This window comes from Trachemys scripta, chromosome 4 (assembly GCF_013100865.1).
Source record: "Trachemys scripta elegans isolate TJP31775 chromosome 4, CAS_Tse_1.0, whole genome shotgun sequence".
NCBI classification, from domain to species: Eukaryota; Metazoa; Chordata; order Testudines; family Emydidae; genus Trachemys; species Trachemys scripta.
Window position 1 is genome coordinate 133056449 of NC_048301.1, and position 13247 is coordinate 133069695.

At 47.9% G+C, this 13247-nt stretch overlaps 1 protein-coding gene across 4 annotated transcripts in view; it reads right to left on the reverse strand.

The window, feature by feature from the left end:
* DAGLA (diacylglycerol lipase alpha) overlaps positions 1-13247 on the reverse strand; it is a 72036-nt gene that overhangs the window by 34543 nt on the left and 24246 nt on the right. For 3 of the 4 annotated variants that reach the window (XR_004645406.1, XM_034767621.1, XM_034767619.1), the window contains exons 1-6: positions 12826-13095; positions 9518-9656; positions 8645-8856; positions 4893-4994; positions 4118-4256; positions 638-725 (exon numbers count right to left, since the gene is read on the reverse strand). Coding sequence is in view for 3 of the 4 variants with exons in the window: in XM_034767621.1 (XP_034623512.1) it covers positions 638-725; positions 4118-4256; positions 4893-4994; positions 8645-8856; positions 9518-9612 (636 nt within the window). In the remaining variant the exon portion in view is untranslated. Of the gene's footprint in view, positions 1-637; positions 726-4117; positions 4257-4892; positions 4995-8644; positions 8857-9517; positions 9657-12825; positions 13096-13247 lie in introns of those variants that run through there. The other variant, XM_034767620.1, reaches the window with a different exon arrangement.

Sequence of the window (13247 nt, forward strand, 5' to 3'; positions counted from 1 at the left end):
TACCTTCAAGAGACCTGGGGCCTGCCTCTCTGGACATGGATATAGCAGTTATATCTAGTCATTCCTGTGCCGTACAGGGATGGGGCTCCAGGTGATCACATTCCAAATCCATCCTCTAGATTCTCTTATCATTCGTATTCCTGACAATCAGCCAGTCTACTCTAGAAAACTTCAGAAGGGTAGCCGTGTTAGTCTGAATCTGTAAAAAGCAACAGAGGGTCCTGTGGCACCTTTGAGACCTTTGAGATGCTTGCATCTGAAGAAGTGAGGTTCTTACCCACGAAAGCTTATGCTCCCAATACTTCTGTTAGTCTCAAAGGTGCCACAGGACCCTCTGTTGCTTTCTAGAAAACCTGTAACTCAGAGGAGGGTGAGGAGACCCACTATACTGCAAGCCTTTGCACCCACTTATTCTGAGAGCCATTCAGTTTGTTGCTCCTAGACATTTCCACCGTTCTCTCCCACTGCACTTAGTGCCCCTAAATCCCAACCAGGTGAGAGTGCCTCCTGCTGAAACCAGTGAGACACTTCCATTGTCAGTCTTGGGGATTCTCACAGTGCTATGCTCAGAAAAGCCCAGGACAAGGCTGGTTGGGCCTGGAATTTGCCCTCTGATGCAGAGCTATTTGTTACTTACTGACTGGGAGTCCTTTGTCCGTGTGCAGCAAAGAAAAACTTTGAGCCGTCGAGTCCAGCTGCTGGCCTGTCCCTCCTCAAGGCGATGCCTGCATCAGGGAAACAAAGAATGCATATGGACAAAGGAAAAGCAATAGCATAGCAGAGGGGCAGGAGCGAAGACGACAGCAACAAGAACACAGAGAGACAAGCACTAGGACCTGGTGTATAAACCCTGCAGACTATGTGCTGTCAAGGACAATATACATACGGAGCCTAATTGTCATTTCCACTAAGGCTCCTATACACTGCTCTGGCAGCAGTACAAAGGGGGACTTAGTGGATGAGAGTCTGGCCCATGCTGTATATAGACAAACATACACAAGGCAGGGGAGATGGTTTATGAGACAGTATTCCACATATGACTGATTGACACCTAGTAGAGTGTGTTGGAACGAAGGGGGAGACATTCGTGAAAATTCTGACTTGTCTGGCCAGTGCGAAGCCTCAGTGCTCACATACATGATGTCCTTTTCTGATTTGGATGGTTGTAATGAGAACATTAATGTTCCATGGTCTGCTAGAAGCAGAATGTCCAAGGATGTCTCATTCTTTAGAGCTGGGAGGAGTACCTAGAGGTAATTATTTGCAGGTGAGGTGCCTTCCCTAGGATTTACTGCTATTCACAAGGAGAGAACTTTTACCTCGATGGGACAAACTGACTCCTTGCAAACTGGATTTTACAATACACCACAGTGGACCTCAAGTGAAGCCCAGATGCCACTGGGCTTGGGGAACTACATTTTGTGACCAGTTCCTTCCCTGTTTTTGACTGAGGCACATGCAAAGCAAAGAGGATTAGATCACGCAAATTGAAATTCATCTCACTTTAAGGCTGGGGATGGTAGTGCCTTTGATTCTCTGCTGAAAGTCTTTTACTGTAGGGATCAGCCCTTGGTATCCCCAATCAGATACTCGCTCTGTTGGTGCCAGCACAGATGAATTAAGGTTTAATGTGCTTCAGTGTGATTAGAAACAGGTCACCTCAGCCCTGTTCTCCAGGCACAGGATCCTGCTGGGGAAAGCTCATGAGTACAGTGGGTTGCTTTTGGGAAACGATTTTGGTAAGCAGGGTGCCTCCTATAGAATCATGGAACCCAGTCAAGCAATTCAACATATAGTGCCTGAAAGGGGATATGTAAAGGGTTAAAAAGTAGCCCATAACTTGCAACTAAGATTCCAAAAGATGAACAAGAATATCGTTTTAAAATGGAGTTGGCACTGTACTGTAACTGAGCTAGAGAGAATCATAAGCTTCCTGAAATGCTAAGGAACCCAGGTGGCAGAATTTGTACTTCCTCTGTCAGTGTCAAGGACCTCACAACTGCTCTAACAGGGGGAGCAGGGGAGCATAAACCCATCTTTCGGGGCTGGACTTACAAGTGTTTAGTCTTAGCCCAAAGGTGAATTTGTCAGGTAAGTCTGAACATAATCAGTTGAACTATCTTTGATTTCTGTGAGGATTAAAATAGCCATGTAACACAACAGAGAGTCTAATAACAACAGCTGAGTAGCACAAAAAGGAAGCCACCAAAAATGAACTGTCCTAAATGTGACAAATAAATCCAAAGGAAATCTGTCATCTTGACAGGCTTTGTTATGGGTTAAGACAGTGAAAACACAGCTCAAGTTTAAAATGCATTTACAAAGGTCACATTGACCCTTACATGTCACAGGCACTTGCCATTGAGGACTAAGGGCTCGATCCTGCAAGACAGAGAGTGTCCTTAACTCCCTTTAATCCCTTTAACTGACAATGCCCAGCCCCTTGCAGGATTAGGGCCAAGACCAGAAGATGATTTAAAAATAAACCTTTTGGGGGGCTAGTGTTATAATAATAATAATAAATACATCATAGCATTTTTTCCATATAACATTATACCCCAGCAGATCTCTAGTTACATATACCAATCACCACTGAAATTTAGCCATCTCCAGGGTGGAAGGCTGTAAACAGCAGGTTCATAGCACACTGCATAACAATATGGGGAGGAGAAATTTGGTCAAGGACACTGGGACAAAGCCATACCCTGACCGATGGTGCCCTGGGGTCTTTAATATCCACAGAACAGTACATTTTAAGATCTCAGGCAAAAGGAACCTTTCAGACTGCAGGGTGCTCAGTTTCTCTCTCTCTCAGAAAGAGGAAGACCTGAATCAAACCTGCTGGGATTTGGCATGTGGTCTTAGAGCTGGATCCTGACCTTCCCGGGACTGTCCTGATTTCAACGGAGCAAGCTTGAAGCATGAAAGATAGACTAACAGGGTACTGAAGAGCCCTGGAGATCCAGAACTGATGCCAGTGACATGGTGATTGGTAAGGAGGGATCTCCCCATTGAAAAAATCCAAACTCCTTAAAGGGTACATGAGTTTGCTGTATGGCTCTTTAATGGTCCAAGGGTCTTTCCCAAAACATGAACAGCATCTAAATGATCCCTTTTCGAGCCAAAGTTGGAGCAAATGTTTGGCGCACCACCCCTCACGGTTTATTCTTGATTTGAAACACATTACTTGCAGGCTATTTTCAAATGGTCACACCTTTGCACATGCAAAAGGAAATAGCCTCAACTGGCAAAGCCACATTCCTCACCAAGAGCTATCTACATGTCCACACTGCAGGTGAAAACAAAGTCAGTTTGTGCTGTCCAGCATTTTAAAAAAATCCAAAAAATGTCTTACTGGGTGAAAAAAAAATCTCTCCTCTATTTTGGGTTACTCACAAATGGCACAATGGGTTCTTAATTATAATGTCTAACTATCAACACAAAAGTAATTGCTTCTGGGGAGAGACAAAACATACCATAAGGGAATATTTTGAAAAAAGACAAACAATGAGCAAAGAAAGGGGCTTGGAATGAAGATGCTGTTTCAACCTTAACTAGAGCATCAGCGTTGCAGCACTGTAGAAGGGTAAACAGCCATGCAAAAGGGGGGGGAGGGATAGCTCAGTGGTTTGAGCATTGGCCTGCTAAACCCAGGGTTGTGAGTTCAATCCTTGAGGGGGCCACTTGGGGATGTGGGGCAAAATCAGTACTTGGTCCTGCTAGTGAAGGCAGGGGGCTGGACTTGATGACCTTTCAAGGTCCCTTCCAGTTCTAGGAGATGGGATATCTCCATTATAAAAAAAAAAAAGGATGACCAGTATAGGATATTATGCGCTGCAGCACCAGGGCTCACTGGGGACAGCAAAACCCCTGGCTTACATTGGGATCCAATCAGACCTCTCACTTCAGACACATACACTGATGTACATGTGCTGCACAGCATGAATATACTGGAGCATCTGACCTGTGTTCTTTTGAAATGATGCTCAACAGAGAAATGCACTGATGCCTGCAGCAGAGAGCACCCTGAGGTAGGATGGGGAAGAGTCAAGAGTTGGACAGATCAATATGGGCTTCAGACCTCCTCTTTCTGGAGAACTGTGCCCTGCTTCCTTACCGCAGGTTGTACGTCCTCAGGTTACGCTGTCTCCTCTTTGTGGCTCGCAGTTTGACAAAGGTCCGTCCCGTCGGGTCAAAGACACACAGGACAGTGATGCAGACACTCAGAATGACGACCCAGTTGCAGACGACCATTCCTGCAGAGAGAGAAGAGGGGGAAAGTCGGGGGTCTGTCCTGGAGCCACAGCAATGGCTCATCCAACCTAATCTCTTGAGTGCATACCAGCTCATTTCTCCATTTCTGCAAAGAGAGCAAAGAAATGGCATTAACCATCTCACTCCTGCAGAGAACTCCTTTGGGAGGGTCTCTGATCACAGCTGGGTTCTCCAGCCTCAGGATTCTTGCTTGGAGGTTACCCACACAGAGGGAGACACCTAAGTATCTGTTCAATATCTAGAAGGATTCCAGGGCATGTGTTAGGACCCCAATAAGACTAGCTGAGATCCTGAAAAGAAATCTGGGTAACTAGTTAAGTCTCTGCAGAACAAATTGTAAAAGACAGAATCCTTCAGATTCACCCACCAGACCCAATGCTGGGAACTTGGATTCCTGTCCCTCTGGAGACAGCTCAAACATATGAATACAACGTCTACTCTGTCCAGTGACATAGCCAGACAGCAAGCACTACATTCACAGTGACAGTACTTCAATCCGTTCCCAGGGGTACCTCCCCGTGTATGGAGTAACTCCCCAGTCAGGGGCACCCCCTACATGCACAGGAGCACATGAATGCACTAACTGAGCACTACATTCAGGACATCCAAATACATACCCAAGGTGACACTCTTGGCAGTGAGGTCATTGCAGGAGGAGTAGTACTGTGTTAACCAAACGATGCCCACAATAGCATACACAAACTCGATCACCAGGATGGCTGAAACAATAGGAACACAGAGCGCAATAGCAGCAAATTTCTAACAGTTAAGCACTGCTTCTCCCCAGAAAGGTGGGCATCCTCCTAGCCCCAGCTCTGTCAATCCCACCTGTGTCACATAGCAGCAGCCTCATGCCAAGAGAGAAATCCCAGTTCCTAATGCTGAATGAACTCTAACCAGTGGCTGGTTCGTGCCCCACTAGGATAGGCACTGCTCTCCAGCAGGAGAGCAGCACAAAATGGATTACCTTGCAGTTTGGCCACAGTGCTTTAGGAGCTGATCCTCAAGGATGATTATAGAATCCATAGAATATCAGGGTTGGAAGGGATCTCAGGAGGTCATCTAGTCCAACTCCCTGCTCAAAGCAAGACCAATCCCCAGACAGATTTTTGGCCCAGATCCCTAAATGGCCCCCTCAAGGATTGAACTCTCAACCCTGGGTTTAGCAGGCCAACGCTCAAACCCCTGAGCTATCCCTCCTAGATCCACTAGCTCCTCAACAGCCCCTACCCCTGTGTTACACCCTGACTGTACGTACACAGAGCCGCAACACCGGCTTGATTCAAACACACAGTTATACCCCACCTAGCCTTTTCCCGCACCCCCACTCCAATTCACAGAGACTCCTACGTAATGTACCACCGTGTAACCATGCATCTGCCTCCCCATGATACACTACCTGTGTGATTTGTAAGAGAGAGGTTAATTCCCTTAGGCAAATTTAGGAGGGTTTGTACATGTGATTAATCCCACCTTGTACATTCTGGCAAATCTGGTGTGTGTCGAAGGGAATTTTTCTATTTTAGGTACTTATATAGCTCCCATTACCTCAGTATCTGAGCACCTTACAATCTTCAGTGTATTTATCCTCACTACACCACTGTGGCATAGGGAAATGCTATTATCCCCATTTTACAGGTGGGGAACTGAGGCACAGAGACGCTAATTGACGTGCCCAAGCTCACACAAGAAGTCTGTGGTACAGCAGAGAACTGAAGCCAGGTCTTCCAAGTTCCAAACCAGCATCCTAGCCACTGGACCATCTAGCAGACTCAAAGCGTGCGGGGTTGGGGCGGGGTGGGGGCAGAGGATGTTAAGGCCCCAAGCCTAGCAGCCTCAGGACACAGATAATCCCTCCTGCGCCTGACAGGTTCAGAAAGGGGCATACAGGGCGGGGTTAATTTCCCACGGGCTCTAGCAAACCCAGGAGGATGTAAGTATAACGCGGGGTCTGTTCCCAACTAGCTTTGGCAGACTTGAGAGAACACATGGCGTACTTATCTCCCTTGGGCTCTGCCAGATTTGGAGTAGGGATTATACCCCCCAACTCTGCCAGCTCCAGGAGCAGGGGATGCTCTGGCAGACTCAAGGTCCGTTCTAGTCACATGCTGCCACTTCTTTAAGGCCAGAACCCTCTGTCTTTCTTGAGCATTTCAGGTACTACTTCCCTCACTAGTTGGTACATCTCAGTCCTTGGAATTGTTTCCCTCAACTGAGACACAGGCATCCGCCCAAGACATTGATCTGCTGTTTCTTCAATTAACTGCAGACCTGTCAGGCACTCACACTCCTGTCATCTCTCGGGCCCTGTCAACCATGGGCTTGCACCATCTTACTGAGCCTGATTTAAATACAGTTCCAGCAAACACTTTCTCATGCTGTTTGGCCAGCCAGTGGCATGTTTAAAAACTGTGCACTAGGTCTTGTGTACATTGGCTCTTTCCCCCCCAGATTCCTACCATTGCTACCATCACATCAGCTCCATCTATGGGACTGTTAGCATAGACAAGACTTCTGGGGGCTCAGAGCTGGTCAAATGGCATGTGCTTATCCTGCAGCCACAGGGGCCTTGACTACACTAGTGGTAACACCCACACTGCTAATACCAGAGGAACTGATGAAATTGTGGTAGCAACAGTGAGAAACTTTGGGAATTAAACACAGACAGGCCCAAGACTATGTTTCAATATAGTTTCTTAACATGGATAAAGTCCAGTGCAGACATGGTATTAAAGGGCTTCATGACTTTGCAGGGAGATGGGGGGGTGGACAGGGCCGGCTTTAGGAAGTGCGGGGCCCGATTCGAACAGTTTCGATGGGGCCCCGACAGGGATGACTAAAAAAAAAAAAAAAAAACCACGTAAAAAAACCACGTGGGGCTTGTACTCACCAGGCTGCGCTCCTAGTCTTTGGTGGTGGGTCCTTCACTCACTCCGGGTCTTCGGCGGCACTGAAGGACCCGCTGCCAAAGTGCCCCCAAAGATCCGGAGCGAGTGAAGGACCTGCTGCCAAAGACCTGGAGCGCCGCTGGGTGAGTAAAAATTAAAAAGGTGCCTCTAGCCAGGGAAGGGATTCTCTGACACTTGCCCCCCACTCTGGGCAGCCCTGCCACTGGGCGCAGGGCCCTCTTAAGCGCGGGGCCCGATTCGGGGGAATCGGTGGAATTGGACTAAAGCCGGCCCTGGGGGGGGAGGAGGTATCTCTCACTTGGTTTTTCCCTTTTTCTGCACCTTTCACTCAGCCTGGATTTAATACAGTATGTCTCAAATTGCCAGGCCCTGCTCCTTTCCCTTGGGAGACTCCACAGTGTCTGGGAGAAATGGAGAGAGGAAGATTTGTTTGCTTTGCTCGTTAATGGTTTGCACTTAGCACACAGCAAAGATGGAACTGCCTTCCATATGGAGAGAGCTTTCAAGAGAGGATGCTGGGCTTTTGATAAGTCCTAAGTGGAAAGAAGCCAGCAAAACAAGAACAGGCAACAGGCTGCCCTGCCCTCACGTTTAAAAGGGGCACAAATCCTTGTCTATCCAAAAGACTTCCCCACCAGGGTCCTTACAAAAATATTTCCCCCAGGGAGAAGATGTGGTGGCCTAAATACATTTCCATACCTTGGGGGATGAACAGAAGGATAGAGTGAGAAACACTTTGTTGGGATATCCCAACACCTGCACAAGAGACCAGTGTTTGTTCCCCTTTCTGGTACGACTCTGAGGAGCTCAGGATGGGTGTGACAGGAAGAAAGTTCTTAAGAGGAAAAGAGGTCTGTACGCACATCTCAAGACTGGAGGGGAGTCATGTGGGCATCCAGTAAATATAGTTATCGCTATGGAGGTGGGTTATCTACGAGCACACTGCTAGATAGGTAAGTGTATTAAGAGGTGGCCTATAAGTGGTGTCTTAAAGTAGGTGGGTGAAGGCTGGGTGTATATGTGTGACAGGGAAGGGCACGTGTGTGCCTTGGGGTGGGCATGCTCGTGTTGTACTGAGGCATATACTTGTGTTATGGGAAATCTTGTGGAGAAGGAGGGGGCAAAGGTGTAAATGTGTCACAAAGTGGGTGTATAATTGTATTGCAGGAAGAAGGATGAATGTATTTGTTGTAGGCATGGGGTGTATGAGGTGTCACAGTGAGGGGGAGTGAATGAAACGTTTGCTGGAAGGGTGTTTTGGGTGGTGGGTGAAGGTATGTATGGGAGGGTAGGGGGTTGTGTACCCATTCCAGAAGAGCTCCATAGCTATTCATGTGCATATCACAGAAGAGTGGCTATCTAGGTGTCTCTCAGGGTGTAGGGAGGAAAAGTCTTCTGAGAGTGACAGATGGCAGAGTGGAGGGTAAGTGGTTAGAAGGCCCTATGCTGCTGCATCTTACCCAGTCTGACATAGAGCACATACTGCATCGAGTCCCGGGGCTCTGTGTACAGGATGCTGCCACGCATGCTGAGCCAGATGATTGCCACCTCTGCGATCATGCAGCTGAGCAGGATGCCCAGGTAGCCTCTGCCGTGGTCCACCAGGTTAAGAGAACAGGTCTCGTTGGGATTGTACGCCAGCCCGAAGAGCACCACGGAAAGGATCACAAACCTGCCATGCACAAGCCAACTATTTACCAGTGGCAACACCAAGCAAAGCAGCCCAGCATATGGTAATATTTCCTCAACTAGAGTCTCCTCACAGCCAGGTTTTTTTATCCTTAGGACTAAAAGAAGGAACCCTAGATGGCCTGTACATTTCCTGCTAATTCTCCCACTCACCTGCAGATCATCTACATATTAATTTGGTCCTGAATTCTCTTTCCCAGCTGCCAGGAGACATGCTGCCCAGATCTCACCACCTTGGTATCCTGTGTTTATCTGGCAGTTCTGAGATATCCCATGGGGCACATCACACTCAAATCACTGTCCTCTGGGCCCCTCTAAAAAAGCACATCCCAAAATTTCAATAGACCACTCAGAATAAAGGGTGAGGATATATCAGGGAGTTAAAGACACCAGACTTCTAACAGAGGCTTCCCCTGTGAAAGTGGGACAAGGGCTTTAAATAGCACTGATCCAAGGAATGGGGAAAGCAAGAGGGACCAGAAGTTCAGAACAATTTGGTACCAGTGATAAGTGTCCAATACAACCTTCCTGTGCTATACAGGGGAACTGGAGAGAACTCCAGCCACTGGAGACGGGAGTAGCAAAAGGAAGTCATGAGTTGCTGCAGATCAGCCTTCTTCTGAGCATCTGTGCTCTCCACTTACCAGGTGGTGTGAAGGAGGAAGAGGAAGATGGCTGGCAAAACGAGGTCATCGCTGCCCACAGACCAGCGACGGCGGAACACCACAATCCCTGGCATGGCTAGCGGGTCTGAGGAGGCTCAGCAGGCACGATGCTCATCTCCTGAAAGTGAACAGAAATGCTGGAATGAAGGATGCAGGTTCCCTCCAGTCCCTCAATGCACCCCGTGCTGATTTAAAATCCCCTCTATCCACCACACACCAAGGAGAGGGTCCTGTTTGAGAGTCCTCTCCATCCCACTCCCATGACAGCATCACATCTCCTCCATCCATCACCAGCAGGCAAAGAGGGGTGGGCATACCAAACTCAAGGTGGGGAGGCAGGGAAAGAGAAAGGCAGTCAAAGATCGTGGGAAGCATTAGCTTAAACAGGTATGTAGCTCATGCTGAATGTAATTAACACTCACCCGAACAACAGCTTACATGATTAGTTGGAATCCTGTTACAGAGCTCTGTGTTTGTAAGTGATCCCTGTTGGGCACCTATGACAGGTTGTGCCAACCTCAGCTCTGTACAGCTCCCTATTACCGTGTTCTCCCACACATCTGCCACCAGGTTCTTCTCTCAAAAGCCTCCTCTCAGCCGGCCAGGTGCTCCAAAGCATCCATTAACACTTGGCCCTCAAACACCACTGGGAGAGCTGTACATCTCCTTCCCATCTCTTGGGGTGTGAACCCTACAGCCTCCATGGTGTGCCAAAGCTAAGGAAGCAGCATCCAAGGAGATCTCAATCTTGACTGCAGACTGTTTAGAAGCCCCCGTTTGCTCTGCCCTCACTTTGCCCCCTGTATGCATTCAGTCATTGGAGATTTAAGGGACAATTGCTTCTCTCCCTTCCTCTCTCTTTTATTTATTAGTTTTTCAACCTGATGATCCTTAATTAGCATTGGCAACAGAAGTCAGAGGCTATACAAAGCTCCCCTGCATACGCAGCTCTGCACCTCAATCCTGCCCTGCAACATTTCCCCCACTATTCTAGTCCAAGATTTCCCCTTATGCAGCTCTGCCAAAGCTCCTCAATCCTGTACTGGAGCACCCCCTGCTATTTCAGTCTGAAGCTGCACCTCAATAGCGACCTGTGACTTCTGCATGGCTTTGTTAATGTATTTCTATCCGGACCTGCAGTGTCTCAGGCAATTCCACTTCTAGCTTCCACCAGCAACCCACTGTGCTCTGCCCATGTACATCCAGGGTGAGGTTACAGAATCCCCTGCAATTCCAGTCTCTCCTTCACCCTCAGCTTTGTCAATGCACTTCAAGGCTGACCTGTAACTTCCTATGCTATTACAGAGTCTGGGCCACCATGCAGCTCTGCCCATGCACCTCAACCTTAATCTGCAGCACCCCCTGCTATTACTCCTTCACACCCAGACACTGCTGACAATGCATCTCAATCCCAAATTACAGCAACTGTGCTAGTCCAGTGCTGTCTCTATGAAGTACTGACAAGCAGGATAACCTAGTCAAGTGTCCACAGAGGCAAAAATAAAAACATCTCATTTCTATTACTTGTGATATAATCAGGATTTGCATCAGGCTTTCAGAGGGGCAAACTACTACACTAATCTGCCATGTCCCAGTCCTAACTCAAAACTGATCGTAGCTCTTTCACATTAGATCTCAAAATCCAATTCAAATACTCTGGATAAAATGACTTGATGAGTGATCACATTTAAATTAACTAGAATCTTCAAACCACAAAAACATTTGCAGTTTATGACAGGCCCCACAAGCTGCCCTAGCAGCATCACACAGCTACATTATTAGAACATCTGATGTTACAACAGGTCACAAGATCTGGCATTTTGTACCTGTCAATTATGTTTCTGCTCTCTAATCTGCACACAAGAACTGCAGCTCATCCTAGAACTGGGCAGCATTTCTTGTCCCGTGTCCACTACCAACTGCTGTCACCCTGGTTCAGTTGGATTTGCTCTCCTACACATGCTGTCACGCAGCAGCAAGTGACTACACACACACCTCTAACACTTTTCAGGAAATTCCACAATTAACATGCTGACACACTTCCAGCGTGTTACTCATTTTGGTAAAGACAACACTGTATTCCATGCTCAGCAGAACAAAAAACAATACGAAATAACTACACACCATTTGGATTCACACTCCCCTAGCGCACACTTGTCAAGCGTACTTGGTACATTTCAAACTGCTCACTCCACTGGCCATATGGCAATACCTTCTAGCCTTATCATGAACAACCCTACCATCTACCACTGGCACATGGTGGTACTTTCCACCTTTACCTTGAATATGCTACCCTAAATCAATGCACACAGAGATACTTTTCATCTTGCTCTTACATGCTGTTGCTCCTTGCCCATGAACACAGTGGTACCCCCCAGCCTTTCCCTACTTGTAACTGCTCTTTATCCATGCAGACATTCCCAGCATTCCCTGGCTTACTAGTGTGCCCCATCAATGTATTTTCCATCATTCTTCTGCATCTAGCAGTACATGCAGTTGTACTTTGCAGACTTTCCTGCCTACTACCAGATTAAGCAGTGCTATCTTGCAGAAAAAAGTGAGTCCTAGGGTAGATTCCGGATGAAAATCAACAGGTGGGTTTGGAATGGGGTATCCGGCCTTTCATTATTGAACATGCTAAATACTGTGGGACTGATGCTGCTGGTCCTCTATTTACAAAGACCCTACACATAATAATGTGGAAACCAGGGGTAGATGGACTGCAATTAATTCCTAATGATCATCTGTGTGAAATCTAAACCAGGAAGCCTGGGGCCCTGCCCCCCCCCTGCGTGTTAGAAACAGCAAGAGAGAGGAGTGAGAGACGGCCTGTTACTATCATACCTGACTTACAGCAAGATAGAAATAGTGCTCTCAGGGGGAGGAGTCCTGGGATCTGGAACCCTGGGATGCAGCCAAAGAGTTATATTTGAGGAGGCCTGAAGACATGAACCTAGCAGGGGACTGGGAAGGGAGGGAAAGAGTCAGAGGACTGAGTGCAGAAGAGCCTTGGGACCTTAAAACAGTGGGTTAGAGACTGCTCTGAGTGCAAGGAACCCCAGACTTTGCTCCCCAGGTTACAGCATGCAAAAGCACTTACAACACAAGGAAGCCCAGGAGTCTGAAACCTGGGTCAGAGATTGAGAGAGCCCTGCGTGTGAGAAGCCCTGGGACCCTGAGCCCCGCCTAGGGGGAAACACATGCATGCACAAGTGCTCAGTGCAAGGAGCCCCAGGACCCCGACCCTTCAGGCCAGAGTGAGATCTATGGGAATCAGAAACGCTTACATGGCAAGTGGTCCAGCAGAAGCACATTCTTCTCTCCCGAGAGGGTGTTTCAGGGAAAGTGCGCGTCCATGGAGACAGACATCACGAGTGAAGGAGGAAACCGCAAACTCTTCATGCAGCCATTGAAAATCCCAGTCAGGAAAGGAAAGGACAGCTTGATGACTGTCTGCCAAGGAAGCCAGGCATCATCTTCAGAGCACTTCCCTCCCTCCAAGACGGCAACCTCATTTATTCAACTGGGGCTGCTCGGAGCGAATGAGCTGGGGTCGTGACTTCCCCCCCTTCACACCCCCTCTCGACACACTCTAGAAGGAAGTGACATCATCTCTGTTCTGAGGAGATTGTGTGTGAATTGTGGGAAGAAGGATTGAAAGCGAGAGCATGAGATGCTGTCAGAATCATGGGGAGAGAAACACACAGAG